The sequence below is a fragment of the Entamoeba histolytica genome, genomic scaffold (genome assembly GCF_000208925.1).
Source record: "Entamoeba histolytica HM-1:IMSS scf_1104750516811 genomic scaffold, whole genome shotgun sequence".
Lineage (NCBI taxonomy): Eukaryota > Evosea > Mastigamoebida > Endamoebidae > Entamoeba > Entamoeba histolytica.
In genome coordinates this window covers 73907-99476 of record NW_001914889.1, presented here as the reverse complement: position 1 = coordinate 99476, position 25570 = coordinate 73907, and the positions used below count along the sequence as shown (strand labels likewise).

The 25570-nt window shown below is 25.0% G+C and overlaps 11 protein-coding genes across 11 annotated transcripts, besides 6 other annotated features; 5 read left to right on the top strand and 6 right to left on the bottom strand.

Annotated features, from left to right (window-relative positions):
* Positions 1 to 674: part of a repeat region that runs on past the window's edge.
* Positions 616 to 800: a repeat region.
* Positions 793 to 1207: a repeat region.
* Positions 1205 to 1450: a repeat region.
* A 6-nt stretch (positions 1451 to 1456) lies between these two features.
* Positions 1457 to 1971: a repeat region.
* Positions 1967 to 2118: a repeat region.
* Positions 2119 to 2208: 90 nt separating this feature from the next.
* EHI_035820 (uncharacterized protein) lies at positions 2209 to 4311 on the top strand (the record flags this gene model as incomplete). Its single annotated transcript, XM_651064.2, has 1 exon — positions 2209 to 4311. One exon carries the CDS (start codon positions 2209 to 2211, stop codon positions 4309 to 4311), a length of 2103 nt encoding a protein of 700 aa, XP_656156.2.
* A 123-nt stretch (positions 4312 to 4434) lies between these two features.
* Positions 4435 to 5829, bottom strand: EHI_035810 (uncharacterized protein; the record flags this gene model as incomplete). Its single annotated transcript, XM_651063.1, has 2 exons — positions 4435 to 5415; positions 5527 to 5829. 2 exons carry the CDS (start codon positions 5827 to 5829, stop codon positions 4435 to 4437), a joined length of 1284 nt encoding a protein of 427 aa, XP_656155.1.
* A 1519-nt stretch (positions 5830 to 7348) lies between these two features.
* On the top strand, positions 7349 to 9732 carry EHI_035800 (Ras GTPase activating protein, putative; the record flags this gene model as incomplete). The annotated part of the gene is made up of 1 exon (XM_651062.2): positions 7349 to 9732. One exon carries the CDS (start codon positions 7349 to 7351, stop codon positions 9710 to 9712), a length of 2364 nt encoding a protein of 787 aa, XP_656154.1. The 3' UTR covers positions 9713 to 9732.
* Positions 9733 to 10226: 494 nt separating this feature from the next.
* On the bottom strand, positions 10227 to 11021 carry EHI_035790 (uncharacterized protein; the record flags this gene model as incomplete). Its single annotated transcript, XM_651061.2, has 1 exon — positions 10227 to 11021. The coding sequence occupies one exon, from the start codon at positions 11019 to 11021 to the stop codon at positions 10227 to 10229; it is 795 nt and encodes a 264-aa protein (XP_656153.2).
* A 309-nt stretch (positions 11022 to 11330) lies between these two features.
* EHI_035780 (uncharacterized protein) lies at positions 11331 to 11864 on the top strand (the record flags this gene model as incomplete). The annotated part of the gene is made up of 2 exons (XM_651060.2): positions 11331 to 11409; positions 11476 to 11864. The coding sequence occupies 2 exons, from the start codon at positions 11331 to 11333 to the stop codon at positions 11862 to 11864; spliced, it is 468 nt and encodes a 155-aa protein (XP_656152.2).
* A 349-nt stretch (positions 11865 to 12213) lies between these two features.
* Positions 12214 to 15351, top strand: EHI_035770 (protein with RhoGEF and ArfGAP domains; the record flags this gene model as incomplete). The annotated part of the gene is made up of 1 exon (XM_651059.1): positions 12214 to 15351. One exon carries the CDS (start codon positions 12214 to 12216, stop codon positions 15349 to 15351), a length of 3138 nt encoding a protein of 1045 aa, XP_656151.1.
* Positions 15352 to 15415: 64 nt separating this feature from the next.
* On the bottom strand, positions 15416 to 16186 carry EHI_035760 (uncharacterized protein). Its single transcript, XM_651058.2, has one exon. It carries the CDS (start codon positions 15845 to 15847, stop codon positions 15425 to 15427), a length of 423 nt encoding a protein of 140 aa, XP_656150.2. The 5' UTR covers positions 15848 to 16186; the 3' UTR covers positions 15416 to 15424.
* Positions 16187 to 16708: 522 nt separating this feature from the next.
* EHI_035750 (lecithin:cholesterol acyltransferase domain-containing protein) lies at positions 16709 to 17947 on the top strand (the record flags this gene model as incomplete). Its single annotated transcript, XM_651057.1, has 1 exon — positions 16709 to 17947. One exon carries the CDS (start codon positions 16709 to 16711, stop codon positions 17945 to 17947), a length of 1239 nt encoding a protein of 412 aa, XP_656149.1.
* Positions 17948 to 17953: 6 nt separating this feature from the next.
* Positions 17954 to 18523, bottom strand: EHI_035740 (uncharacterized protein; the record flags this gene model as incomplete). Its single annotated transcript, XM_001913523.1, has 1 exon — positions 17954 to 18523. The coding sequence occupies one exon, from the start codon at positions 18521 to 18523 to the stop codon at positions 17954 to 17956; it is 570 nt and encodes a 189-aa protein (XP_001913558.1).
* Positions 18524 to 20723: 2200 nt separating this feature from the next.
* EHI_035730 (uncharacterized protein) lies at positions 20724 to 22763 on the bottom strand (the record flags this gene model as incomplete). Its single annotated transcript, XM_001913522.1, has 1 exon — positions 20724 to 22763. The coding sequence occupies one exon, from the start codon at positions 22761 to 22763 to the stop codon at positions 20724 to 20726; it is 2040 nt and encodes a 679-aa protein (XP_001913557.1).
* A 283-nt stretch (positions 22764 to 23046) lies between these two features.
* On the bottom strand, positions 23047 to 25533 carry EHI_035720 (uncharacterized protein; the record flags this gene model as incomplete). Its single annotated transcript, XM_651056.1, has 1 exon — positions 23047 to 25533. The coding sequence occupies one exon, from the start codon at positions 25531 to 25533 to the stop codon at positions 23047 to 23049; it is 2487 nt and encodes an 828-aa protein (XP_656148.1).
* Positions 25534 to 25570: the final 37 nt, after the last annotated feature.

Genomic DNA, 25570 nt, shown 5'->3' with positions numbered 1-25570 from the left:
TGAATCTGAATGGAAAAGGTTTGAAGTAAACAATTTAACACAACAACTATTCTTCATGGAAGATAAATTATCTAAATTAGAAAATAAAAACACACAGGAAGAAAAGAAGAAATATGAGGTAAAATGACAATATAACAGACTCGTCTGAAACACAAATTGTAAATAACCCCTCCCCAATGTGGTAGTAGTTGATGAAATATCATTAAGTGAAGATAGTATTCCAAAAAAAGAAAATTAATGCAGAAATCCATTGAATAAATGGATATTCAGCATAAGAGGATCAAAACATTTAAATTAGATAAACAAAAAATAAAAATAAAAATAAATGAAGCAAACAGATAGAGAAGAAGAAATTTTAACACTTTATAAATGTTTTGTTTTGAAATTATTTGAAAGAAAATTAAGAGTCAGATTAAAGAAGAAACAATGGAAAGATTAATACAAGAATTTGAAATTAAAGTAAATAATATTAATGAATATAAAGAAGTATTAAAGAAGACATTTAAAATAAAGAATGAAATTAATAGAATAATTAATAGAATAATGGAGGAAGAAATAATAACACATCAATGGAATGATAATGAATTAAAAGAAGTAATAATAAAAATGAACAAGAAAGAGAAAGAATATAATTGAAAAAAAACTAAAGAAGAATTTAACGAAAAGACGAAAGACTTTGAAGAAAATACATTAAAATAATTGAAGAAGGAATTAAAAACAAAAACATAATTAAAGAAATGAATGAAAGATGTAAAATTACAAGAATAATAAATAACAAATAAAACATAATGAAAATACAATATATTAAAGAAATAGAAATTGAATTGATGTATTGTTTTGCAAATAATTGGTTAAATAATAAATTATATAAGAAATTAAGATGGGAACAAATAGAAAGTATAATAAAAATGATAAACATCAATGTAAATAATGAAAATGAATATATTAAATATATTAAAATATCACATAAAATAAAAGAAAGCACTAAACAATACATTAAAGTGAAAGTAAATGATATAATAGAATGAAGAGTAGAGTGTAAATCAATAATAAAAAACATCATAATAAAGAATAACTCTACTGAAACTGATGAAGAATACCTTAACACTCTCATCAATAAAGTAAAAGAAATGAAAATAGAAAAATGTTCAAACATTAATTACTACTTTCAAAGAAAAGAAGCTGATCAATTAATAATGGAAAATAAAAAGCAATTAATTAAGTATTAATAGAACTAGTTTCTGTTGTTCCTGAATTAGGGGAGACTAATCCCGTCTCTTCATCTTCTTCTAGCAGTCTACAGAGTATGTTTGGTTGTGATCTCTGTAGTATTCAATGCCATCCATCATGTTCTTTGTTACAAGGTTTTTAATTTCTTTGATGATGTCAATGTCAATTTTTAATTCTTTGATTAGTCTAATACTTTATTTATTAATCCATTTACTGAGATGGATTGAAGGTGGCACGTCTGAAACACCACACATAAACCCTAGTACAAATTCATTCTTCGACTCTCCCAGTTATTATCTGGTTATGACGGTGCCTTTGAATTAGGAATGTATTAGGGAATGCTGCAAAGGGTGCAGCAAGAGAATACAGTAGAATATTACATGGATGTAATATAAGAATCTACTGAAGTGTGGGTATGACTAAAAGAAAATTAAACATAATAATATAGTACTAATGAAATGATTGATTCCTTCTCCCATTCATAAAATAAGAAAAATGAAATTCCTTAAAATTAAGGTAGAAAACAAACAAAGGCTTAAAAAGAAGAAATAAGCAGAAGCAGTTTGAAAAACCTTAATAAGAAGAAATAAAAGAAAGAAATGCTTTCCTCAATTTCCAATACAAACCTAAATGATAGGTTCAACAAAGAGATTACTCTTTTTTAAACAGCGAAGGGATTAATCTCGGCTAAACTAGGAAGAATAGATGAAAAATCTATTAACACTTAATTAATTACTTTTTTTGATTGAATATACCCCTTGTTGATTGTTATATCTTCTTTTCTTTTACCTTCATACTTCTTGAGTATTTCTGAATATTCTCCTTTTTCACATTTACATGTTATTCTTTCTTGTATATAACTTATTGTTATTCATTTATATTTATTATGAATTTAATAAGAATAATAAAGATTATTCAGAAAATAAATAGATAAAAAATTAATTTATAAAACTATTGAAAATATTTGAGTTTGAACTTATGAATTTATTTTCAATGGAATTAGAAAGATTAACTGAAAAGAAATTAAGATTTGGAGTAGGGCAATATGAATATATTATTCAGTTTAGTATCTCAAAGAAAAGTGGGTCATTATTAGATGATTTATTTGTTATTATGTCATACAAAAATACAAAGGATGGATTTATGAATGAATACCAAGGCTCAATGAAAGTTTTTTCTGCATTAGAAGGATTAAATAAATTAACTCAAATTATTAGTTGTAAAGAAACTGAAGAAAATGGATGTCTTGTTTCATTTGAATATGGTGGAGGAATTATGCAAATTCTTCTTAAAAAAACAAAAGGTATTGATATTGAAAAAAGGAAAAAACAACAAATTAAAGAGACATCATTTGTAGAAAATTCAAGAGAACTCACAACAACTTGTAAAGAAGAACTGAAAAAAGATTTTTTAGAAACAAAAATAGAAGTTATAGAAAATAACTTTGACAAAATGCAAGAATATTGGGCAAAAAAAATAGTTGAAAGTGATGAAAAAGAAAAAGAATTACAAAAGGAAATTAATGAAATAAAAGAGTTAAATGAAAAGTTATTAAAAGAAAAAGAAGAGTGGTATGAAGAACAACAAGAACTTATCATTTGGAAAGAACAAAAAGAAGAAGAGATTAAAAAATTAAATGAAAGAAACGAAGAAATTATTGATATTTTAAAAAGTTTAAAACCATCAGATAATACCAATGAAGAAGATAAAATAATAATTTCAAAAAAAGAATATGAAGATATTCAAAAACGAATAGAAGAATTAGAAATAAAATGTAATTTCAAAGAAGAATTAGAAAATTTAAAGAAAAGAGTTGAAGAAGTAGAAAAGAAAATTAACAAAATGGATATTAATGAAATAAATGATAATATAAATGAAGTCAATAAGAAAAATGAAGAACTAAATGAAAAAATCAATGAATTGAAAGAAGAAAAAATGAAAAATGAAAATAGTATTGAAGCGAGTAAACAACAAAATGAATTAAAAGTACTTAATGAATTAATTAGAGAATTGCAAGAAACTATAAATACAGTTGAGGAGAATCAAATCAAAAATGAAGCAGAAATTAAAGAACTTAAAGAAGAAAAAAATCAAATAATTGATTCAAATGAAAAAAAAGAAAAGAAAAGTAAAATTCCAAGAGTTATAACATGTACTGAAGATGTTATTGAAATTTGTCAAGTAATAAAGGAAAATAAAAAAGAAAAAAAATGTCTTGTTATTTGTCAACAACAAACAAATGAAATTGTTATCAATGTTATTATTGGAAAGGAGCCATTTGAAGGAATTTATCATTGTAGTATTCAAAATATATCATTTAATATCTTAGGTCAAATAATTGAGTTAGCAGAAATTACAAAAGAAAAAGATAAAGTTTATATTGAATATAATCAAAATAAAATTGAATTAAATTTAGAAAACCAAATGGAGATATGGCCAAGAATCGTTAAATTATATCATTATATTGGAAATGAATCTGATATTCTTTTAGATGGTACATTTGAATATACTGATGAAATAAAAGATAATAATTATCAACTCACATTAATTGGAAATGAAGAAAAAGAAGATGAAGAAGAGATATCTCATTCATCATCAACATCTTCTTCAGATAAAATAGATAAAGACAATGCTGAACTTATCAAAGAAATTCAAGACAAAGTAAAAGAGGTGTCAGTTAGTCAACCTAAAGTAATAAAAAAACCCAAAACTGTTTTTGTATATTCATCATTACCAACACAATTCCAAGGAAGAAGAATACAACAATTAGGAAAGAAAGTACCACATTATAAATTTACTGATTTTTGGAATGGGTATGGAAGTTGTATAACTCCAGATAAAATTGTATTATATTACATTTATGAAAAAGAAGAATGTGATTATCAAAGTGACTTAGAAGCATTAAAAATTGTTTATCCAAACATTCCAATAATTACTGTTATTTTAAATTATCCAGAATATTGTCTTGCACCACCTAAAACTAATGAAGAAGATGTATTTGTTATTGATGTTATTTCTAATATTTTAGAAGATGGAGGGATGTTACTTCAATTTATAAATGAACTTACTAAAGATGAGTAAAGGAAAACGGTAATGCTCAATCTAAGAATTTCGTTCATTTTGTTAATTTCTTTACTAACAAATAATAAAGATAAAATTTAAAATGTTATAAAGGAAGAATAATGAGTTAAAACAATTTATAAATTAAATAAACTTTTCTTTCAAAGAAAGTATTTGAGATCTTAGTTTTTCATTTTGTTTTTGAATGATTTGGATTTGTTTTATAATTTCAGAATTTTCTTTTACTAATGCTTTTTCTCTTTCAGTCATCCAACCAGTAAATTCATCAGTAATATAACAAACACTACAACTTGCATTTGTATTTGTTTTTCCTTTAACGACTTGAAATACTTCATCAAAGTCATTTGGATAAAACTTACTTATTACTCTCATTTCTTGACGAATAACACTAACTAAACTAACCAAACTTTTTTCTTGGTTTAAAGCACTAATACCTCTTATTGATGTACTAAAAGAAGTAGGACCAGTTATAACACTGACTAATGTTCTTTCTATAAAATGAATAAATTCTGAACAAAATTGTTTTTCTCTAGGTACTGGAGAATAAAGAATTAAATGGTCTCGTTTAGTTGTTTCATTAACGACTTTTTGAATTTCAACTAATAATGATGGATAAGTAGCAAAGGGAATAAATAAATATCGAAGATATAATAATGTAGAAATTGTTCTTATTGCTTGTTGTTCTCCTCTATTTGACTTTATTTTAAAAAAGATGTTTTTTATTATTTCACGAAGATGAGCAGGAAAAAGTTTTTTTGATTGTTCTACTAATTTAACATAATGCCTCATTCCTTCTCTAAAACATGAACGATATTCTTCACTTTCTTTTGGTAAAGAAAATCCATCAAGATAACGTTTATTAGATTTTAATAATTCTATAAACTGTAATGTTGAAGAAGCAAGAAATTCAGAACAATAACGACGTAAATACTCAGCATAAATTTTAGTAAACAATGTATTTCCTCGAAATATTTGATTATTTATATTACAGCTATCAATTTCATCATATGCTAAATTAGTTAAAAGGTCAATAAGTTTTCCTCGAGATGAATAAAACTCTAATAATACTTTAATATGGTAAGGATTTCCATCATTTTTTATTAACTAAAAAAGCATTAGTTTAAAAAGAAATAAAAATAAAATTTCATTTAAATCATTAAATACTTTTATTTTGGTTAAATTGAATGTTTTAAATAATATTAAAAAAACACAAACTGCATTACAATAAGAATTTAATAATAGAGATGGAAAATTAAATAAAAATTTACGCATCTCTTCTTCTTGTGATTTTTTTGAATTTCCTCGATGAGAACTTGTAAATACTGTATATGAGTCGTCTGGTAATACTGAAAAATTGAGTATATCTGTACTTGAATAACGATATGTTCCTTGAGAAGGAGTTGTTGAATAAGGGTCAGGAGTTTTACTAGTATCAGAAAGGAGCTGTTCATTTAAAGAATAAATGGAATTCTTTCTTTTATCTCTTTTAGAGACTTGAGGTAAGAAAACGTCTGACATCTGATAATTTTGAGATGGTTTATTGAAATTACAATCAGGGCATTTGGTTCTTCTTCTTCAAAATAATGAAAGAAAAAAAACAACCTAAACAGACAAAAATGATTTAAATCTTATTTTAAAAAAATTATCAGCGATAACTTAACAATTTATTTATTTCATTTAGAGACTCATTCTTTAAAAATAATTTATTAAATTTTGTTTAGAACCTATTATTTTCAAACAATTAAAAGAATTAATTGATATTTCTTAAAAACGAAGGTTGAACGTTCATTGTCATCACTGTTCCTACACAAAGTAATGATTGTGCAATGTAATATGTTATCATACACCAAAATCTCTTTAATGATGATGGTTTATTAAAAACCATTTGAAATAAAATTAAATCACTAAGAACAAAATAGAAGTATCCTATTGAACAAAGGAAACGGGATAATAAGTTGTATTGATTTGAATTGAATAAGAAATGTAAAGATGAATAAAATGCAGTAACAATAATTGTAGCATAAAACAAACAACCTACTTTTAAAGGAAGTTGTATTTTAAAAGAAAAGACTGATAATAAGAAAAAAACAAAAACAACACAAGTCAACAAAAATGGAATAATGAAAGAACCAATATCAATACCCTATAACGATGATTTCAACGAACTATACAAAAAAAAAATATTTGAATTTTACAACAAACTGGAGAATTACTAAAAAATCCTAATGAGTTAAAGCAATGAGCAACAATAAAAGAAAATGTTCCTATAAGAAAACAAAGTTGTGAAGAAGAATATTCTAATACAAAATCACCTAAACAACACCATATTAACCCAATAATCATATAAACTTCAAATGATGTGGAATATTGAATACTAATAAAAAGAATGTCAAAAATAATTGGAAGTGACTTTATTAAAGATCGTAATATTGGATATTCTTTAATTGAATTATTAAATAAAAATATTAATGCAAATATCCATCCAATTATTATAAGAAGAAGTTGCATGAGAACTAAAAATTACTAATTAACGTTAAATTACAGTTCTGATTTTTTTTTATTCAAATTGAGACAAATTAATAAGATAATTAGTCTATAAATATATTATATAAAACCCATAATTTTTTTTCATTTTTTATTTTTTTTAATATCTATAAAACAAAATTAAAAATAATAGAAATAATATGATGATGAAATGAGTCTCCGAATAATATTGAGGACAAATCTTTCGCTCCTATCTGATTGTTTCTTTTTAGTTTTATAAAAATTATTAAAAATATTTTGTTATTAAAAAGAGAAAAATCTTTGTTTTGATATTGTTGAGATTATTCTCTTTTTGTATTTAAATCTCCAAATCTTTTTTTCCGTGAACTTAAAAATAATTATTAACAAAAGTATTTTTTTAATAAAAGATAAATAAAATAATGATTTAATTTTTGAGAAGTTTTTGACACCAAATATAGAGAATAAATGGAAAACAGTTCACAAGACGTCGATCTTATAAACGAGTTTTTACAATCTTAAAATTAACAGATTAATGGAAAAGAAACGTAATTCAGCTGTTGATGGTCCTTTATCATCTTCAATGATTTTGGCTGCTGATAAGACACAATATGAAATGGCAACTGAGGACTATGAAAATACTATATTAGTATTATTAAAGAGTAGATTATTATTAAAGAAAATTATTGAACAAAAAATGTATCAAGACCGTATTAAGAGAGGTAATTTAACTGCTAAAGAGATTTCTGACCTTTTGAAAAATCAAGGAGAAGAAGAAGACGAAGATTTCATCTTGAAAATTACTGATCTTAGAAGAACATTGTTAAATGAAATTAGAAAGAATGCAGGACTTGAAAAAGACATTCAAGATATGGAAATGAGAATTACTTTATTAGTCCAAAATGCTGGTGCTGTATTAACCAAAGAAAAGAAAAAGAAGAAGAAGGTTGCTGAAAATGCACAAGTTAAAGAAACCATTTCAAATGATAAACTTCAATTATATGGTAATTTGTTTTATTTACTTCAATCTGACCCAGTCTATGTAGCTCGTTTAATCAATTGTATCTCACAAACTGAGTCTGATGTTAGAGAAATTGTAGATTCAATTATTTTGACATTGTATGGTAATGCTATGTCAGACAGAGAAGATTATTTGATTTTAAGTGCTATTAAATTGGCTTTGGAACAACAAATGTCTACATTAACATCTCTTTGGACAGCTATTCAAGATCAATCAGTTATTCCTCAAATGATTATTGCTTATACCAAAAGAACACAAGGAAAAACATTTTTAAATGAAGTATTTGGTCCATGTATGCAAAGATTTAATAGAGAATTTCCAAGTCATAGAAAATTAAATCTTGATGGAAAGAAAATTTTAGATGAATTAATCAATGAAACTGAACAAGCTACTGGAGTTAAATCTAATTTAAGAAATGTTCCAGTTGATAAAATTCAAGATGAACCAGAAATTAAGAAAATCATTTCTGAAAGAGTAACATCATTAAAAGAAGGTTGTAATATCTTTTATGATACTATTATTTCAGCAATTAATAAATATCCATATGGTTTAAGATATTTATGTAAAGTTATTAATGAGAATTCAATGGAAGCTTTCCCTAATACTACCGAAGCAGAATTATTATCATATACAGGTTATTTCATGTTCTATAGATTTGTTGGTAATTATATTGCATCATCATCAAATGAAACACAACAAGGATTTGATGCTATTCAAAATATTTTGTTGATTAACAAGATTCTTCAACAATTATTCCAACAACAAAGTCCATTCCCAGTAAATGATACTAATAAATGGATGGTTCCAATGAATGATTGGATTTCTGAAAGATGTGAAGCTGTTAAAGTTTTCTTGAAAGAATTTACTGATGTAGAACCACCAGAACAAAAAATGCAAATTGATAAATATATGGCATTAATTCAAGATGTTAAACCTACTATTCTTATTGAACCAACAGAAATTTCTATGTTCCATACAGAAATTAGAGACCATTTAGATGATCTTGCACCAAATAAAGAAGATCCTTTACATAGAATTATTGATGAATTAGGTGATGTTGAACAATATAATTCTAATGAAACTGTTACACTTACACTTACTCCAAAATATATTTCACAATCACTTGAGGATGAAGATCAAACTCTTTATAATAGAACTAAGAGTTTAATGCTTGGATTCTTTAAAGTTATTGCTAATTCTGAAGCACAACCCGTTACTCTTGAAGATGTATTAACAGAAACAGAAAAAATTGCTAAACAAAAGAATAATGAAACAGCCTTAAAGAATATTGAAGAAGTGAAAAAAAATATCAAAACTCTTGAAGAGAAAAATTTAGTTTCAAAAGAAGATGGATATAAGGCATTACTTAAAGATGTTGCATTAGAAATTGCTAATAGAGCTGAAATTAAAGAACAACAACAAAAAGAATTAACTCGTCTTGAAGTTAGTATTAAAGCTACATTAAAGAAACAAAAAGAACTTCAAGATGTTTTAGCATCATACAAAGATTATTGCCAAACTTGTGTCCAAAGAGTTTTCCAAGGAAAAGGAAAGAAAGGAAAGAAAACAACAGAAGGTAAATTATTTAAACCTAAAGAATATTCATACAATGATTTGGTTAAAAAGGGTGTTATTGTTTCATCTGTTATTCCAAAAGGAATGAGAAAAATGACAAAAATTATTATTTCATCTGAAGAAGTTGGTGTGTTTAATGTCCAAGTTAAATTACCAGCTATTGCTTCAGAAAATGTTGATATTAAATTAGAAGAGTTACTTGAAATGAGAGCTAAAGGAACAAGAACATTAGATATTAATTCACAAATGGAATTAGATGTTAATATGACTATTTATGTCATGAACCAACTAATTGCAAAATGAATTTATTTCGTTTTTTATCTTTAAATTATTGTTTCTTTTTATTTTCAAATTGAATTATTGTTATAAAATTTTTAAAGTATTTTTATTATTATTTTTAATTAAATTCTAAGAAGAAGTTTCTTGTATTATTTGAACTAAAGTGATTAAAAGAAATTTAAAAACCAATTTAAAAAAATTGAGTTTTTTTAAAAAACATAATGAGTAAGTCTTATTTAATTCATGAATAAAATAACAGAAAGATTTGTTAAAATTGGTTACTGTATTTAGCAACAGTTCATTTGAAAATAACAAAATAATTAATATAAAGAAATGAAACAAAAATTAAAAATTGGTTATAAACAACTGAGTGTTATAAAAGATAAAAATAGAATTTAATAACACCTTTAGAATAGAAAAGTAAAGCGAAAAATAAAGGAAATATTCCTTTCAATCCATTTAATATTTATAAATGTATTAAATAAAATATTATTTAAACTATTTAACTTAATAAGTAAGGAAATTCAATTATTTTTGTTTATTCAACTTTAACATAAGTACCATTAGCAATTTCCTTTTCTCTTCTAGCTTGGACATTTGGTTCACCAACCATTGATTGTTCAGTTGCAGTATACACAGGTTCTTTATCAAGATCTCCAACTTTAATTTCTTTAGCATAATCATGAAGTTTATCCCAAACTTCTTGAGTATTTTTCATATATTTAGAATATGTCTTCATGAAGCCAGAACAAATTTGACCAAAGTTAGAAGTAATTTCATCAAGAACTTTCTTAATATCAACACTAAGTTCATCTCTTAAATATTCCCAAGAATCTCTAGCATTAGTATAATTAACTTTAAGATCACTTAATCCAACTTGTTTATTTTCTGGTTTCTTAAGCATATCATGATAAGCATGTTCTGCCTTTTCCATTGCTTTACCTCTTTCATCTAAAATCTTAACTCTCTTTTCTAAGACTGTAACTGCTTCTAAGTACATTTTCAATGGTTTCATAACTTTCTTTTGTAATTTTTCTTCATATTTCTTTGCTTTTTCATCATTTTCTTCAATAATTTTAATAGATTCATTAAATGGATTTGGATCACATGTAACAACATCTGCACAAAGCTTAAGTGCCTTCTTATGTTCATCATATTGTTCTTTAGCATCTTTACCTAATTTTTCAAACTTTTCTTGAGCCTTCTTAATCTTAGCACTTAAAGCAAGAAGATCTTTTTTATCTTTTTCAATTTGTTCACATACTACATCTTTAGGCTTTCCTTTAAGATCATTTGAGACGTTCTTAAGTCCGTCATTAAGTTTTGAAGTCATCTTCTTAAACATGGTTGTCTTTTCTCTTTAGATAAAAGTTCCTCAAAAACAATCCTTTAAATAGTTTAATGACTTTTTCTACAACCTTCTTTTAAAAAGACGTGTCGATGATTTGTGTTGTGTTGTTCTCAAGTTCTACTGTTAGTTCTTTCGTTTTTAGTTTCTACTATATTTAGTAACATTCTTTATAAAAATAAAGAATATTATTTTTAAAAATAGGATTATAAAATCATTTTTTCAATTCAGTTTATTCAAAAAAAAAAAAAGGAAATGGAAAAAAAATAAAAAAAAAAGAAATGGAAAAAGAAAATGTCAAAGAAATTGTACAACCAATTTCTTGAAGATTATATTTCTACAGTACTTTATCAAAGCCACATTTATCCTGATTGTGTGTTATTATTAGTATTATTAATTTCATTTTATATTTTATAATAAATGACAAATAATAAAATAGATTGTTTTAAAAGAATACAACTACAAGAAACCATTGTAGTTTATCGTCCAATTTCGCTTTTATTAGAACAATATATAAAAAAAGTAGTTTCATTATTACCACAATTTCAAGCATTAAAAATTCAAATTCAAAAATTACCTACATTGAATCCAATTTATGAATGGTTTTTGCTAAATACTTTTTCAATAGAAGATTCAAGTTCTGTTTTTGAATCACTTCTTCATCAACAAGTTATTTGTGATTATGGAACTGTAACTTTTCAAATCTCAGCATTAACTCACCAATCAAATTCAAAATGGAAACCACAAGAAGTAGAATTTTTTGGTGATACACAAACATTACAACCTATTAATGAATTAGGATGTTGTGTTTTGTTTAGACATTTCTGAGAAATGAAAAAATGTAATAAAAGGAAAAAATACTATTTAATAAAATATTTTTTTTTTTTAATGGAAAGAATATGAAAATTTTTATTAGTTAACAATAATTATGTTTTATTTTTAAGGAAAGAATTTACTCAAAATTGTATTTTTAGTTATACTTTATTATTTAGATAGAACTAAAAATAAAGAACCACACTTAAAAAAAGAATTGTATGAATAAAAAGAGCTTTATTCTTCAAGTTGAAAGTAATTTAAAAATGTTTCAATTGCTTTTCATTATTTTATTTTAATTTTTTTTTTGGAAAAAAAATTAAAAAAAAAACTTAATTTAAAAACTTAAAAACTCTCAAGTTTGATGGAAAAGTATATCGATTGGGTCAATGAACATATCACTAATCCTTCGTTGTACATTTCTTCAATACAGGATATAAGAGAAGGACATGCGTTATTAGCTATTATGAAACAAATTACTCATACTAATGTTAAAACAGATACACCACTTCAAACTGCATTACAATTAGCAGAAAAGCACTTTGGAAAATTAGAGGGGTTAAATATTCAAAAGATAGAAAAAGGTGATGAAAAACAAATTATAGCGTTAATTGGGTTTTTAATGAAAAAAGAAAAGAGTACAATGAGAAAACTTTCTGACACAATATATAAAAGTGAAATAATGAATCAGTCATTTAGAAGAAGAGCTTTTACAGTTAAAAAGGATGGAAAGAAAGTTGAAGTTGTAAGAAATGAACCTATTGTTAGTGCATTTGTTGAAAATAACGAGTCAGTTCAACCTAAAATTACAGCTCGACCAATTAGACATAACGTTAAACCCCTTAATTTAAAACCAATTATTCAAGAAGAAACCAATGAAGAAAAACAAAAAGAACCAGAAATAAATGGTTCACAAGAACTCATATTTCCAGAACCCTCTCAAATAACAAAAACAGAAATACCACCAACACCAACAAAAGAGGTAACACCAGAATTAATTACTTCTGAAAGAAAAGAACGTAGAGAAAAGAAAAGACAACAAATTGAAAAAGAAAAAGAAAAATTAAGAAAAATGGAAGAAAGTAGAAAAGAAAGAACAATGAAAAAAGAAGAGTTAAAAAGAATGAAAGAACAAATGATTATAGAACACTCAAACTCACCTCAAAAAGATGTTGATACTTCACTTTTAACTAGTCCTGAACCAGAAATTGAAAAAGAAGAAGCTATTGAAGAAGTATTTAGAGGTGTATTTATGTTAGAAGGAAATTATTATATTGTTAATGAAGAAGGAGATGGTGGAGAATTAGTTGAATATGTTTGTGAACATTATAATGAAATGGTTACATCATGTGCACGTAGTTTGATAGTGTCATATCAATATAATGAAGAAATAAAACGTCAACAAGAAAAAATGAAAGCATTAGATGCACGTGTAACACAAGAACACATTAATTCTATTGTTGCAATACAAACAAAAATTAGATGTAGAAATGCTCGACATTTACCAGAAATTCGAGGAATGAAAGAACGAAAGAATTTAGTAAAAGAATTAATTGAAAGTGAACATAAATATGTTGATAATTTAAAAATATTAAAAGAATATTATCTTGAAAAAATACTTGAAGAAAGAGAAGATAAAACAATAAGAAATTGTTTTAAAAATTTAGAAATGATTGTTAAATATAATGTAATTCTATTAAAAGACCTTGATGATATGTCAAAGAATTGTGTATATGGAGAAGGAGTATCTTCAGTATTTAAAAAGTTTACTGGTTTTTTAAAATGTTATACTGTTTATGTTAATTCATATGACACAACAAATGATTATTTTGTTACTTTAAATTCAAAGAATAAAAGATTTATGGATTTACTAAAAAAATTAAGTCTTCAAAAAGAAGTAAAGAATTTAAACATATTTTCATATTTAATTCTTCCAATTCAACGAGTTCCACGATATGAATTATTTATTAGAGGAGTATTAAAGGTTCTTCCTAGAACTCACAAAGAATATAAAGGACTTCAAGATTTAATGAATGAAATTAAAAAGATTGGAGATTATTTAAATGAAAGAAGAAGAGAATCAGAGAATAAACAATTATTAATGAAATTTAAACATCATTTAGAAATAAAAAAATTTGATTTAATGGATGACGATAAAAGAAGACTTGTTAAATATGGAGCTATTCAAAGTAAAGAATATGGACCATTAATTATTTTCTTATTAAGTGATGTATTACTTGTTCATAGAGCAAAACAAGAAGTAAAAGATGTTGATGCTTTATTAGAAAAAAATAAACTTAAAATTAAAGATATTATTCCATTATTTGGAATAGGTATTTATAGTGAAGGAGATAATACTTTTAGTGTTGTTTCTAAAAAAATGATATTTACTTTTATTGCAGAAAATGAAGAAGAAAAAGGAGATTGGATGATGGCATTTGATGATATTTTATCAAGAGAACATAATAGTGCTATGTCAAGATTAAACACAATTAGACAATCTGAAACTGTTAAATCAAATAAAGTTGATGATATCTTTTATCAAGGTTATCTTAAAATGTCATTAAAAATGTTTGAAAAATATGTAGGTGGTATTGTATCGTTTAATACAAATGTTGATTTAACTAAGAAAAGATTAGATGGAAGTCCTAATATTGATAAAAAAAATAGTCCAATGCAGACACCAAGAAAGGTAGCAGCTACACAAGTGTTATTAAGTCCACGATTAAATTCATCGTTTAGATCACCAAGATCAGTTAGAATAAATAATGATCATGAAGAAGAAAAAGATAGATATTGTGTTATTGATGGAGAAGAACTTATTGTTTATAACTCAGTAAAAGACTCTTTAAAGAAAGCGAATTGGCATATGAAAGTAATATTAAGTGGAGTGTCTGTTGAAGCTGTTGTTGCAATTAATAATCCAGCAGCATTTCAAATTAATATTAGTGGTAAAACTACTTTTGTAACTGCTCCATCAAGTGAAGATAAATGGAAATGGCTTACAGTTTTCCGTGATGCATTTTATCGTTCTGCAAAAGATAAGTTGATAGAACTTAAAATTCTTCAACCAAAACAAGATATTGTTTTTTGTTATCCACCACCACCACTTTTCATTGCAGAAAGAGGACAATTTAGCAATTATTTAGATATGGTATTAAGTATTCCTACAAATTCTGTTTGTGCTGATTGTGGAGATCATAAAATTGTTTGTGCAGATACAACATATGGAGTATTTTTATGTAGAGACTGTTCTAATTGTCATAAAAACCAATTAAAATCAGATATTATTTTCATTAAAAACTTATACATCAAAAATTCTTTCTATGAAATTAGAATATTTAAAGAACGTGGAAACCTTCTTATGAATGAACTTGCTGATATGAAATCACCTGATATTGTCTCTAAACAAAATAAGGCTGATTTACTTAATTCCCTTTCTTTACGTCAAGAGTTCCTTCCTTTAAAATATAAGGACCTTCCAAAGTATCAATTAATTTAAATCCATTTTTTTTTTTAATTAATACTTTTTTTTAATAGAAACTAAAAAAAAAAAGAAATCCATTAAATAATCTTTAATCATCATTTACTAAAAGACTTAAATCACTTGTTTCTGATTCAAAGAAAGGGACTGAACTATCATTTGAATGTAGATATTGATTTGGAAGATAATACAATAATAAAGAACCAAATACACTTGAAAGAACTAATAAACAATACTTGAAGATTGAAAAAATAATTTTATTAAACGGGAATGAATGATAAATACCATAAATCATTAATAAAATTGAAAGACTAAATCCCCATAAAAGAAATAATCTTTTTAAATGAGTTGTTGTAATTTCTAGTGAATAAGAAACTACAAGACTAAGAATTGAAAAAGAATAGAAAAAGAAAATAAGCATATAATAAGATGGTAAGAGAACAATAGTAAGAGTTGCAAATATTCTTAAAAATGATGAAATAACAAATAAGTTATGAGTAATTGATAATTGCATTGAATGAGAAGAATTTTTAAATGCAAATAAACGTTGGAAAAGAAGAACGTTATAAATTAGTTCATTAAATAATTGGTGATATAAGAAGTATTTAAATGAATAAGGGAGAATCAAATTTAAAAGAACAGAAATATAATATACAATATGAAATATAAAATAACTGACTGAAGAAAAAGTTAATAATGGTAAAAGTGTTATTATTAATATTGGAATTGGTAATATTTTATAAAAAATTTTGGGTATAGTAATGAGTGGAATGGAAATGATGAATAAAAGAATAATTAATTTAACGATATATGATGAATAAGGTAATCGAGATATTCTTGTAGTAAATTGTTCTAGTAACATCAAATTTATTCTTTTTAAGTTCTTTTTAAATAAAAAATGAAAAGAATTTTTCGAGATTATAATCGAAAGGAATAGACAAGTATGAATGAAATATTTAAGAACAAAAATTAATAAAATCTTTAATTTAATGCAGCAACCTCTTTTGAATTATCTCAAAATGATTCAAACAACATCTTTCAAACAAACTCCAGTTCGTACTTCAATGAATAATTATTCATCATTTAATGAATTGAAACGAGAATTAGAATTAAAAGAAACTCAATTGAAAGACTTGCAAAAACGAATTAGCATCTTAGAAAAAATCAATTATATTGATTCATTATTATCTTCATCAATGAAATTATAATAAAAAGAATGTTAAATTGAATTTTGTTTTTATATAATAACAAATTGCAATCCAAAAAAAAGAATGTCTTTTTTTAAAGTTTGCCTATCATTTGAATCATTTTGGATAGTCAAATAGGAAGTTCCTTCAAAAAAGAATTTAAAGATAAAGAATAAAAGTTAGTTAAAATGTTCTTCCTGTATTTATTACTTTCTATTACATGGGGGAAAGTAGTTCAAAAGTCAGAGTTGAAAAAAGATACTTGTGATAGTAGATCGCCAGTTGTGTTAATTCCTGGTTTGATGGCATCCATTATTGAAGCAAAAATAAATGTTGCAGATGATTTTCAACCATGGCCAAAATCAGGGAAGTGTGAGAAAAATAAAGATTGGTTTAGGGCATGGGTTAATGTAGATATTGCAGTTCCATGGAAGAGTGAGTGTTATATCAATTATTTGAGTGGAATATGGAATAATCAAACCAATAAGCTAGAAACTATTCCTGGTATTGATTTAAGAATACCAGAATTTGGATCAACTTATGCATGTGACCAATTAGACCCAGTGTTTTTAATTGGTTCTTTTACTAATTCATTTCATAAAATTATTGAACATTTGAAAAGTGTAGGATATAAAGACCAAATTGATATGTTTGGAGCTTCTTATGACTGGAGAACAGTTGATTTACCAAAAACATACTTTGAAGGAGTTAAAGGACTTATTTATGAAGGCTTTAAGAATAGTGGGAAGAAAGTTGTTATTATTTCTCATTCTATGGGTGGTTTTGTATCTTACAAATTATTTGATTATCTTGGAAAAGATTTTTGTGATAAATACATTCAAAAATGGATTGCAATTTCTGCTCCATTCATTGGAACAGGGGTAGTTCCAAAACAAATGACAGTTGGAGAAAATTTAGGACTTCCAATCAAAGCAGAATATGCACGAGATCTTTCTAGATCAATTGAGTCAGTGTTAGCGTTATCTCCAAATGAAGAGAAGTGGAATGATGATATACTTGTTAGAATTAAAAGTAATGGAAAAACTTATACTGCTAAACAATTGAGAGAGGTATATAAACAAATTCCAGAGTTAAAAGATAAAACTGACTATATTTTAGATACTGAAATGACACCATTATATAAGAAATGGAATTGGACTATTCCAAATGGAGTTAAAATGGATTGTGTTTATTCTCATGGCAAAGAAACTCCTTATTCTATAGAATTTGATACGGAAGACTTAACAAAAGGTTATACCGTTAATTATTCTGATGGAGATAATTTAGTTAATATTAATTCATTAGAATCATGTAAAATATTTACTGATTCTGTGACTAACCTTGGTAAACATGGACATTTATTAATTTTAAATTCTAATGATATTTGGAATTATATTAAACCTAAAGTATGTGGTAATTATGATTAAATTTACTTAATAATTCATTGATTGAATAAGTTCTTTCCAAATCTCTTTTATATTTTCATTTTTTAGTTTTTCTATTAATTCTTCAAATAAAATATAGTCAAATTTTGTATAGTTTGTTCCTTTATTTAATTCTTCTTGAATTAGAAAATGAAGCTCTTCACAAAGTCCTTGAAATTTCTTACTATCAATTCTTCTTCTAGAATCAATAATAAAAATATGGTCTATTTTTGGGAAATAATTTTTCCCATATTTTTTGGTTGTATTGACGTTTAATTCAAGATGGTATTTACAATTACTATATTGCATTTCTTTTAATAAACAATCAAGTAAAGTTTTAGTGATTCTAGACTTAGATTCTCTTGATATTGTTTGGTTATTTTGAAAGAATAAGCTTCTTGATTCTTTTAATCCATTGTGTATTAATAAAAATTGACAAGTGTCTTCTGTTTTTTTATGAGGCTTCTTAATATAAAAAGACCAACCTTTTTGAGCTAACAAGAAAATAAGAACTATTTCAGTGAATGTCTTAAGATTAGTTTCTTTCTTTTTATGGATTCTGTTACGCTCGTTATTCATTTAGATTTTATAATAAATGATGAAGGGTTTAAATGTCTCAGTCTATCAATAAAAGCACCAATCAAGAGTTAAAGCGTTTTACTTGTTGAATGACATTTGTTGAGTCATAACCAAATACTATAATTCTAAAAAAGAAGATTCATTTATCTTTTTTTAGGGGACAACTTAAAATAGTCATATGATCGGATATTTTTATGCTAGTAAAATTAGTAAAAACTCCAGCTATGGTTACGACTGCCGAATAATATGAGAGAGAACTTTAGTAAAAGACTCATTTAGTTAAATCAAACAATCTTAAGTTACGACACACTTAAAATAATTACTTTTAAAATTATCTTTTAACAAAATAATCTCCAAAATAGTATCTACTTAAGAATTTAAATTAATATAAAATAAGGAAAAAAACAAAAATAATAACACCAGAGTGATATTTAATTGAAATGACTTTTAGTAATGACTCATGTTTTGAAGAATAATATATGTCATAAATTCAAAAACTTTGAGGACAAATTTCTTCCAATATTACCTATTTAATATTTGTAATAAGTAAAAAATATAAACCATAACCATGAGTAATATAAACTATAACGATATGTAAAGGAATAACCCTAATACAAAAAAATTTCTATTAATTAATATTAACATCTTTTAGTACTAACAAAACTTCATTTATTAAGAGTCATTTTTAAATTAAAAATATTGTTGAAGTCAAACAACCATAACCAATCATTGTTATATAAATAATCAATTTGATTTTATAATTTATGTCTATTTGATAATTTTAAATGTTAGTTATTTATAAATAAGTTTTATTAGCAAGACTTGAGTTATTCCTCGACTTATTAATTTGTAAAAACTTACTTATTATTATAAGCAATTCTCCAAGACTTTTACATTAGGGTAATTTTGAATTTATCTTAATGCAAAAAATCCATACGTAATCAAAAATAATGTAGTAGTTAGGCGTTAAGTTGTGTTGCACTGCATTTTTATACTATTTACTACTGTTATAGTATGACATTATATATGAAAAATCTTCTTTTTAATGAGTTAACAAAAAAGAGAAATGAAGAATGTGAGCCAGAAATACATACAAACACTAATACAAATTCACGCATCTATTCTTATACTTATTAGGATGGTTATGATGAAGTAATTTAATAAGAATTATAATAAATAATAATAGAAAGAATGAAGAAAAATAATATGAAAGAATAATAATAAAAGAAAAAGATATAAATGATGATAATAATATTAAATGAAATTATACATAATAATATAATGATAATGAAATACTCATTCATAAAATAAGAAAATAAAGAAAGATAAAGTTCATTAAAATTCAAGTAAACATCAAATAAGAAGATAAAAAGAAGAATGATAAGACAATAACATAAAACAAAAGAAGAAATTATTTCTTCATAAAACAAGAAGAAAAACTAAATAATAAATAAAACAAAGAAATTACTCATTTTAATAATGTATGAAGTGATCAATATCCATTAATCAATGAATAAATGACAATTTTATAAACACTTAATTATCTAATTTTTATTTGATTGACTATAATATTACCCATACTTATTAAAATAAATAGTTTATTATTATTATTTGACGTTAGTTGTTATTCTATTTACACAAAACAATTCAATAAATATTTTGTATTAAAATAATCAATGACAAGGTTTTCTCGAGATAGAGTAATTTCTATTACAAGACTCGTTTAACCAATAAATAATATCTCTTATTTTAATTACTCATTTTTTAATATTGGGTATGAATATTTTTCTTTAACGATAATTCTTTTTAAAACTATCTTATTATTATTTAAAGGTTGTTATATCGTATACTTGGATATTCACTTCAGTTCTAATTTAAGAACCAAGAAAGTTTCAAATAAAGAAACGTAATCTTATGTCTTTTATTACATTCACATGATGCATATTTATAATGTATCTCATTTAACCCTTGAACAATTATCAACATTTACATTTATTTTTTTTTTCATACTTACAAAATATTATATATTTCTTCGTTGTTTGAATTTGATTAAGTTTGGGGGAATTTATACTGACCATAAAACGTACTAATATTTATTATGTAGTAATATCTCTTTCTAAACAAGATTCTTTTAATATTTACTTTTGACCAACAAGTTGCTAAACAATAAAAATGCTTTTTAAAAAATTAGTTGTTCAATTTAATGCTGTTTTTTGTGAAGTCGTTTGATAGCTGTTGACTTCTTTGATTTGAAAAAGCTAAGGTAAAGGATTAACACGATCAAAATAGCTACCACAACATATCCAAAGATTTGCCAATATCCTCTTAAAGTAACTGATCTTTTCTTCTTATTAACTTTATTGACCATTTCATCATATAACTTGTTTATTAAAACCTCAAAAGAATCACGATCTGCTTTTTTATTAGAGGTATGTTGAATAGCGTCATTAATTCTTTTAGCATATTCTTGACCTTGACTCATTCTTAACACTCTCATTTCTTCAATAACATTACCTATTTTTGTTCCTATACTTTCCATTCTTAAATTAAACATTTGGAAGTCAAAGTAAAGGTCTAACTCTTTCTCGTATTTAGTTTTAAATTCATTATACTCTTTTTCAATATCTTCTAAAGTTAAATCAAGTTGATCTTCAAGCCATACTACTCTTCTTTCTACATCAACAAAAATACTTTCAACATTTTTAATATCATCAATGCCACTTGTTATATATTGTTTAAAATCATTTAATAACATTTCATATTCTTGTCTTTTTTTAATAACAGCAGCTTCACTTTTTCTTTTAGTTTGGTCTTTTTCACGTTGTTCTTTAATTTCTTCTTTAATATTACTAGCATTAAATGTTGGAATTAATTGAATAGTAGAGTTTTCTATTTTAATAGAGCTGATAAATCCTTTTTCAATGGAATTAAAATGAATTGTAGCATTAGTGTCTTTTTCCATTTTTTCAATAGAATATATTCTAACACTTCTGTTTGTTCCACTCATATCAGCAATAAACTCTAATCTATTTGTTTTACCTAAAGGAATATTATATACTTGATCTAATGTTATTTGACGCTCATTATTTATAAATGGCATTTCTTGTTCATTAACTTTTATATTAATTGGATATGGAATAATATCAGTAATGTTCATTGGACTCTCTAACATATTTTCTAATGTTATTAGAATTTTGGCACTTTCCATAAGATATTGGTCTCCACTCAAACGAATAGAATAATTTCCAACTGTTTGTTCAATGACTTCTTTAATTCTAGGTGTATAACTTAACCCTCCAATAACAAAAATTGTAGAATTTTCATTTAATTCCTTTTTAATAGTATTTAATATATTTTCTAATGGTTTTAAATCATCAGCAATAACGGTATTAAATTGGTCTCTGGTTATTGTAACATTCTTTTCAAGTTCTTCAATAAACATAGTAATTTCTTGATTTGAAGATAATTTAACTCTTAATTCATTAATTTGGTTCATGAAATTATGATTCTCTAAAACACCTCTAACTGAACCAACTAAACTAGCTAACTTCTTGTTTAATGTATGAACAGAGAGAGGAATTATATCACTAGAAATAATAGAAAATTGTGTTCCATTAATCATTTTAACTTTAGTGATAGCAGTTTCATGAGCACCACAATCAATCATAAGATACTCATCCTTCATATCAATTATTCTCTTTGAGACAGCACCTAAAATCATTCCAGCATGTAATTTATGTTTTGTAATGAATTGAACTTCTGGAAGAATAAGTCTAATACGATCGATGTCATATGGAGTAAATGAAGATGGAATAATGAAATAAGAAGAATGTCTAGAATCTATGCTAAACAAGTTAGTAAGAGAAATACGTGTATTATTTTCATTATCTAATTTATAAAATAAATTATCCATTTGGAGTGCTAATAATGAAGTAAAGTCTTGATGGATGGTACAATTTTCTATTTGTTCCATTTCATTATAAAGTGGTGAAATGGTATTAATTAATTGATTTCCAATCATTGATTGTGCTTGTTGTCCATAAATTAAATCTTGGCGTTTACAACGATAAGCAATTTTAGAATAAATATTTCTATTCCCATGACTATCATCAAGAATATCTATTCTGTTATTAGAATACCAAGCAACTGAAATATGTTCATATCCATAATCTACAATTATAGCTCCTTGACAATAAGCAAATAAAGTTATAACAATGGTAAATATAAGTAATCTTACCATTCTTTCAATTTAAAGTTCTTGCAATTTCTTTTTGTTTCAGTTTTAGTTTTTTCTAAATTTTTATTATTTATTATTATTTTAATTGTTATTTAATTAACTTGGTACTTTTTCATTCTGTATAACAAAATTAAATATCAATTAATAAATTAATTAACAAATTGAATTTTCTTTTTATTGAGAGAATGAATATTTCAAAGTCTTGACACTATACCCTTCTTCTATCATAGAGCTGATTTACAATACATCACATACAGATATAACAAAAAAGAAGAAAGAAAAATAATCAATTGCAAGAATGAATGGTATACTTGATTATATGAAGAGGAGTCTTAACAGCAAAGAATACATATGGATTTGCAAACATATCAGTTTCATCTACAAGAATATCAGCTTCAACCCATTTTTGAGCATCAGAAATTCTTTTTTCAGGAGTGAATAAATAACCTTTAATTTGTCTCATTCGATCAGGGAAATGAACTTCAATTGAATTTAAATGAACCAAAACACTAAATCCAACTTTTTCTAAAAGGTCTATTAATTGAATATCATAACAATCCCAAAAAACATGTCTTAAAATTCCTTGTTCTTTCATCTGAAGACGAGCAATATCAAATTCATTAGTAATTTCAGGTGGGATAGAATAAATAATACTATTAAATAATGCCATCATCTTTTCACAGAATTGATATAATTCATATTCAAGGTCTTTACATAACTTTCCTTTACCACTAATTAAATCAGGTTCCATGTATAACCTTAACATATTTTGTGCATGTAGTTTTAAAGCAGGTGGATAATTACCAAATAAACTAGAAAAATCAAATTTAAAGATACTTTCAGTTTCTGGAATGAAAGATCCTGTAGTAATTCCTTTGAAATTTTTATCTAATACTACACCACAATTTACTTTTGGTAATGTTCTATAAACTTTTGCTGGAGAATGCATCATTGTAGCTACATCAACTTTCTTTGAAGAATAAGGTAAATAAAGATAATCAGCTAAAGTAACAGGTACAAAACTCCAGTTTTTCATTGAAGAATGCATAATATATTCTGGATGTTTAATAATTACTTCAACTAATTGTTTTGATAAAGAAGCTTCAATGTTTTTAATTAATTCTCTAGACTTTATTAAAATAATAGCATGAACAGTAACATTAAGAGTAGGTGAAACAATTGCATGATTTATTCCTTTTAATAATTCAAGGAATTGGTCATAACTAAATTTATAATTGAAACACATATGTTGATAAAGATTTTGTGATATTCTAAACCATGTGTTTGAATTAAATGTTATACTTAAAAATGGATTTGATATATTTCTTTCTATTAATTCCATTACATCTACATCTTCAATTCCACTTGATGTTGATGTAATAAAAAGAACTTGTGGAGTATCTTCCTTACAATAACTTGTTGGAACAATACTAGTTCTTAGTTTTAAATGAAGTGTTGGATTATAATAAGTAAAACAAGAAAATGGATCAATTCTTGGATAAATAATTTTAGCTTTATTAAATGAATAAGTAATTTGGTCTAGTCCTTCCACTTCAAATGCTTTAATACAACGTGCAACAGATATATTTAAAACAGTATAAAAACAGTCTTTTTTCCAATCATTAGAAGGTTGACATCTCATCAATTCTTTTGCAAATAAATTAAATTCTTCCCCTTTATGTCCAACAAGTGTAAATTTTTTAACATTTCCATCTTGAGATCTCTGAGGAATTGCAATAATTTCTGCAATTTTATCATATGAACGTATTTGATCAAAAGTAGTTAATGGAATAGAACAATCAAATTCATGTGTTTCTAATATACTTAAACTATATTCAATCAATGATGAGACTTTTTTAGCTTCATTTTCCATTCCAATTATATTAACAATATATTCATCTTGGTTTATTGTTACTGATAATTCTTGAAGGAAAAATGCTCGTTTTAATGTAGAAAAAAATAATGCTCCTTTCTTACATAAGAAACGCATTTTAGCCATTTGATTAGTTTTAAATGAAACATTAACTATTTTAATAGGAGAAAGGAATTGAACCAATGCTTTACATAATTTATCATCGGTACAAAGATCATTTACAAATGTATGTACAGCATCTGTAGAAACTACACAAAATGGTAATCCTGATATTAATGCTCTTAATTCTAGTGGCATAATTTTAATTGTTGAATTATATTTTTGTATTAATTCTTTACTACTTTCACAACTAGTAAAATCTGTTAATGCTGTAACACGATTTTTAGCAATTAATAATGCACGTTTTCCACAGGGACCAACATATTGATATGAATTTTCTCTAGTAATATTTTCTGATCCACTTGTAATTGCAATATATCCTAAATGATTCATTCTTGGAGTAAATAATGTTGGTGCACTAAACTTAACAGGAACATAATCCAATTTCTTAATAAAAATTGCTAATGAATATAAGCAACGAACCTTTTCTAATAAATCTGGTGTTTTAAAATGTAGTTGTAATGTATTTGGTTCAATAACAACTATTTCACATTGAATTAAATTTTCAATATCACCAACTCTTAAAAAATAATCTATTGCTGGTAATGAGACTGGATCAAATATAAAATGTGTTAATGTTGCTAACTGTTTAGCTATTTGTTCAGCATTAGTACTATTACATGTATGAAAATCTCCTATTAATACGTTAGAACTAAATTCTAATGAAAATAATGTATTTAACTTTTTTGTTATTTCTGGGTCTCCTTTATTAATCAATTGAACAATTACTTCTTCAGTCATTTTCTTCTCTCCTTTTTTAGTTCTTTTTTTTTCTCCT

What these genes read in the sequence shown, in the direction of transcription:
- EHI_035760 (XM_651058.2), bottom strand. Translation starts at nt 15,847, where the DNA reads ATGCAATTATCAATTACTCATAACTTATTTGTTATTTCATCATTTTTA.